Here is a 5,983-nt window from a genome sequence, read left to right as displayed (position 1 = left end):
ATTTAATTTATTGATAAAATACAACAATATAAGGTTGAGATATGTAATGTTTTGAGTAAACGAGTAGAGTTTGATGTTTGGAACAGTATTGTATCCAAATTATGATAGTGGCATTTAGTAAATTAACATAAATAGACAAAAAAATACAAACTTAAATTTTGACAACATTAAAATAAAAGTGATTTGAGAAGTATAACAAAATATCACTAAAAAAAATGGGAAGGTGGCTACAAAAAAGAATATGTGAACGACAAGTTTGGAGTAGCTAATATTAAGGATTTTAATTCGGTTTTGTTGGTAAATGGATTTGGCAGTTGGGATCTGAGGGAGATTGGTGGAAGGAGGTTGGAGGTTGGAGGTTGGAGAAAGCTGAAAGATGAGACAGGTCAACCAATAATGTTTTCCTTTGGTGAAAAGATTTGAAGAAGATTTGGAAGCTGGAGAAATGGGAAAGTAATTTCGTAGACGAATTTAAGTGGGAAGTTGGTATTGGGAAGAGTATGAAATTCTAGGAGGATCGGTGGGTAGGTAATGATATCTCGAAGAATAAGTTTCCAAGGCTTTTTTCTCTTTGCGTCGAGAAAGATGTGTTGCTGGAGCATTGTGGATTTTGGCAAACAGTGTCTAGGAGTGGTCTTTGGCGTGACAGAGAAGTCTTTTTGATTGGGAGGAGGATCAGGTTAGACAACTTCTAGAGGTAGTGCATGTCTTGTCACTAGTACAAAAAGAAGAAAAGGATACGCTTTATTTATTGCGGCTTTTGCGCTATCCGCTTTCGTAAAAAACGCGGTGGCATTTTTGAAATTATTTTGATTTACGAATGCGGTTATTTGAATAGCCGCATTCGTAAATCAAAGCACTTGATTTACGAATGCGGTTATTTGTATAACCGCACTTGTAAATCAAAGCGCTTGATTTACAAATGCGGTTATTTGAATAACTGCATTTGTAAATCAAAATTCTTTTATTTACGAATGCGGTTTTACCTTTAACCACATTTGTAAATCCTTTTTCACCCTAAATTTTGAAGCGCGCCACACACAATTTCAAACTTTATTTCTCGTCTTTGCCTTCGTTTCGCGTTCGCACTCTGAGTTCGTCTCCTTCTGCTGCATCTGCATTCCATTTGTGCAATGTAAGTTTCTTGAACTCTCTTTCTTCCTCTTCATCTTCACAAATATATGCATAAATGTTTTTCGTTTTTCTTATATATGTTTTTTTTCTTGCATTGGTGGTCTCGAAGCACTGTTTCGTTGGCTGACATTCGTTTTTCTTACATTGTTTGGTTTCTCGCATTGCTCAGTACTCTTTCATTGTCTTCGTGGTTTCTTGTGGATTTTTTGGTTTGCTCCGTTGCTGCTTCCCTGTCCGCCGTCGCTTCTGCTGCCGCCACCGTTGTTGGCGCTCCCGAGACTCTTCATCAACGTTGGCTTCACACAAGATTGACGATGTTTTAAAATTTTTAATTTTTTTTAATGATTTGGCATATACAAGTGCGGTTAAAGCAAATAACCGCACTTGTAAATGGTATTTATAAATGCGGCTATATAGCCGCATTTATATTTCTTGATTTACAAGTGCGTGTTGATCAAATGCGGCTATAAAGCCGCATTTATAAATTCGAAATAGCCGCATTTGTTTTATGTTTCTGCACTAGTGTGTGTCCTGTCTTGGAAAATGTTGATAGGTGGGTTTGGAAAGATGGTAACTTAAGAGTTCTCAGTTAAATCGGCTTATGGGATTCTAATAGGGGATTCTGAGGGGGATTTTCCGAAGATGTTCAAAATATTTTGGAGGATTAAGGTTATGCCTTCAGCTCATGTTACCGCTTGGAGGGTGTTGGACAATAAGATTGTCACTAAGGTTAATTTATTTAGATGAGGGATAAAGCTCAGAAGCGTTCATTGTTGCTTTTGCGGGTTAAAAGAGGAGAAGTTAAATCATCTTTTTTTTTTTACTGTAGAATAGTCTAGTTGGTTTGGAATCTTTGTTACGTGTGGTTAGGCATTTAGTCAGTTGTCCCTCTTAAATCCTTCTCTCATTTTTTGCAATTCAAGTTGTGTAATGCTCCTGAGTCGGTCAACTTAGGGTTGAAGAGTATTTGGCTTGCGGTGGTTAGTGAGATTTGGTGTTACAGGAATACGATTATTTTTAAAGGTGGAGTGTTGGAATATTACTCTAAGATCTTCTCTTTGGCTTAATTGAAGGTTTGGTTTTGGATTACTTCTAAATCCCTTTGTTTGTTTCTCTTATTCTGATGAGTTTCTTGATCCTCTGACTCGCCTTTTTTTTGTTTTAGTTTGTATGCGGTTGATGTTGGGCAGAGTTAGGTGTGTAACTGTCTGGAATGTGTGGTGTTGTAGGGTTGTGCTAGTTTTTTGTATGTAAGTTGGATCACTCCTGAAGTGACATATATGATGTCTTGAGTCGATAAACATTGATGTTTGAAATAAAGCAAAATAAGCAAATTATCATCGTAGTATCTAGTACATGAAAATTAATTAAACATAACTAGAAAAAAATACAAACTTCAATTTTAACAAGACAACAATAAGAGTGACTTGGGAAATATAAAGAAAATATCAATAAAGAAGGAATAAAAAAAGTTAAAATGGTGAGAATATAAGATGTAATTATACTTTCATCAATTATATAGTTGAAAGAGTTACAAAATTTACAAAGATAAACTACAAATATGACAAGTACTTTTGAACAAAAATACAAATATATAATAGAGGAACTACAATACTTTGAACTATTTAGTAGGAATAAAAAAGTACTTTGAACAAAAATACAATGTAATCACGTAGCTAAGACAAGGAATGGTTGTTTTCATAAATACTAAGAGATAGACGTGGTTTAATAAGAATATCAAGTGGAGTGGCTTTAGTGTTGGTTAATCCAAATTTTTCAGATATGTCTATAGGATCAGGTGATGAACTTAAAATTTCAAAAGAATGCAAAAACCTAGCAAGAGTGAAATGCACCATTTGAAGGCCAAAGGATACTGCTGGGCATATTCTTCTACCACCTCCAAATGGCAATAGTTGAAAATGATGACCTTTGACGTCAATATCTTTATGAGTTGTAAGAAACCTTTCTGGTTTGAACTCCAGAGGGTCTTCCCAAACATTACTATCTGTGTGAATCTTCCAAAGATTTGAGATTAGTCGGGTTCCCTTTTTTATATTATAGTCTCTTAAAGTGCAATTCTCTGTGAATTCACGAGGTGCCGAAAGAGGACCAGGAGGATACAATCTTAAAGTTTCTTTGACTATGGCTTGAAGATATGTTAACTTACTTATATCAGACTCATTTACGCATTTCTCTTTTCCAATATGAGTGTCTAGTTCATTTTTTACTTTTTCCAACACCAAAGGATTTCTTAAAATCAAAGATATTGTCCATGTAAGAACTGTATTGTTTGTGTCTGTTCCTCCTGAAATCACTGCCTGCAAAACAAATAAGTTACCCAACAAAAATATTTTAGTGAAGAAAATCAGTAGGAAAAATCATTAAATAGCAACCCAATTTAAAGATAAAAAATAATTAGTCACTATATTGACTAAATTAGATATTTATTTAGAGACTAAGAAATTATTGGTATCTAAGATAATTTATATTATTAATAAAAATTTATAAAATAATTTCTAAATTGGTATCTAAATTAGTTATCTAGGTTTTAGTTATTGTACTGGTATGGGCGAGACCGAGATACGTGTCACCCTGACCGAGACACGTGTTACCTTGACCGAGACATATGTCATCCTAACCGAGACATGTGGAACCCGGCCGAGACCTCGAGAGCTTGGCCGAGAAAATAGAAACCGCCATAGCTAGCCTAGTCGGCCGACCCATACGTCCGTTAATGCTCAAACCAAGGTCAGTGAAGCTAATCCGTCATTAAGAATTAGGTAATACATCCATAAGTGAGATCCACTTCACTAATCAGACGCAATAAGGTAAGCCCATTAAAATAATATAAATAGCACACATCCCAAGGAGAAAAGTACGTCATTTATTACTGTGCAGCTACCCGAATACTGATCACTTGCTTTACTAACTTGAGCGTCGGAGTGCCTTCGCAGGTACCCCACCATTCGGTGATCACCCGAGACCGAGTACCAAAGAAGAAGGACCCCAGTTCATCATCCAGTAACCTGCCCGACCGAAGAAAGAAGACGAAGACTTCAATAGTTCTCTAGGTCCCATCTCTCTAGTAGGAACAATTACTAATATTTTATATTCTAAACTAGTCTCTAAAAGACTAATAGAGACTAATTTAGAATATAAAGTAGTAAGTAGCTAAAACCTTGGTAGTTAATGGTTAGATACCAATTTAAAAATTATTTTATAATTTTTTATTAAAGAAACTACTTTAAATATTAATAATTTTTTTAATTTATAAAATGGTATCTAATTATATTAAATAGTAACTAATTATTCTCGTCTTTAAAATTAGTTTTTATTTAATAATTTTTTTTAATGAATTAAGATTAAACTTAGGTTATAATTAATTTTAATTTACAAGAAAAGTTATTTAATTTTACTTATTTTCTACGGAATACTTCATGAGTTCTATAATGTCAATGTATATTTTTCTTATTATAAGTTTAATTTTCTTAAAGTTTCACATTTCGAAAGTATTATAACGTGTAAATTAAACATTCATACCAGTAGGGTGGATTTGATCATGGTATCTGCATCGATCCCATCAATAGTTCTTCCATCAAGCAATGAAATCATTACATCCATCAAATCTTTAGCTTCATCAACCTTCTCACCCAAACCCTTCTTTTTTCTATGTTCCTCTAACTCCTCACTTAGAATAATATCCAACTCTTTCGCAGTTTCTTTCATTGCCTTCTCATGCCCTCCAAAATCAAAGCATCTCAACCATGGAACAGCATCTCCCACCGTGAACACCCCCAACAGACGCATGAACTCCTCCACAGCCTTCACACATCTCTGTGCCTTCTCCTTGTCCAAGTTTTCGCCACCAAAATATCTCTTCCCAACGACCATTCGAAGAACCATGTTGAATGCGAGGTGAGAAAACCATTGCTTCAGCTCCACCAAGGCATAGCCAGACTCACTCTTTTGGTTGCACCAAACATTATACAACTCTTTGATCCAGTTTTGAAGTTCCGAGACACGAACATGCTGCAGTTGTTCCACTCGACGAGTAGTAAGGATTTCTAACGTTGTAATCTTTCGTAGCTCGCGCCAATAGGGACCATAGGGTGCAAAGCCAAACATGGCATGGTTGTAGCTCATGAGTTCAGTGGCGACGAGCTTGGGGCGAGAGGAAACGGCCATGTCGTTTGTGGTGAAACATTCCTTTGCCGTTTCCCATTTGTTGATTACCAAAGCCCTTTTGGAACCAAGTTTGATGGTGAAAATGGGTCCATATTTGTCAGCCAAAGCACCCAAAGTTCTATGGGGTCTCTTTGAACCCCTCAACAGTGGAAGGTGACCAAGTATTGGCCATGCTCCTGCAACTGTGGGAGCCTCTTTCTTCTTTCCCTTACAAAATTTGAAGGGATTATAGAGAAACATATACAAGAGGATTAGAGAAAGAAGACCAATGGCACTGCCATTAAGGTAATCCAAAACGAACTCCATTAACATACACATTTTGTTCATTAGCCACAGTGTGCATATATATATATAGGAATTGTACTATCATAGGTAAGTTTACTGATAATGAATGAGACTGTGGTGAAATTTCTGCTGTTCTTATAGTAATATTAATTGCAAATTTAGAAAAGAAAAATATCAGACTAATAAGCATATAATAATTTGTATGCGACAAATGTGAACCACTAAATTTGTCGGAAGTACGTAGAAGTTATTAATTGGGTAGGTGCTGAAGATGACAGTATATATATATAGATCATCAAGTGCAACACGTTTATCTTGAACCTAAAAACAGATGGAAAAAGTAGGGTGAGTTAGAAAGTGTTTCTGGTTCATTCCATGA

The 5,983-nt window shown here is 35.5% G+C and overlaps 1 protein-coding gene across 1 annotated transcript; it reads right to left on the bottom strand.

Annotated features, from left to right (window-relative positions):
- Positions 1–2,628: 2,628 nt before the first annotated feature.
- On the bottom strand, positions 2,629–5,702 carry LOC137836827 (cytochrome P450 82A4). The gene is made up of 2 exons (XM_068645583.2): positions 4,675–5,702; positions 2,629–3,452 (listed from the first exon to the last, which is right to left on the bottom strand). The coding sequence occupies exons 1-2, from the start codon at positions 5,644–5,646 to the stop codon at positions 2,811–2,813; spliced, it is 1,614 nt and encodes a 537-aa protein (XP_068501684.2). The 5' UTR covers positions 5,647–5,702; the 3' UTR covers positions 2,629–2,810.
- Positions 5,703–5,983: the final 281 nt, after the last annotated feature.

This window comes from Phaseolus vulgaris, chromosome 4 (genome assembly GCF_051622355.1).
Source record: "Phaseolus vulgaris cultivar YP4 chromosome 4, ASM5162235v1, whole genome shotgun sequence".
NCBI classification, from domain to species: domain Eukaryota; kingdom Viridiplantae; phylum Streptophyta; class Magnoliopsida; order Fabales; family Fabaceae; genus Phaseolus; species Phaseolus vulgaris.
The sequence above is the reverse complement of the archived record's forward strand: the minus strand, read 5'-3'. Positions and strand labels throughout refer to the sequence as shown.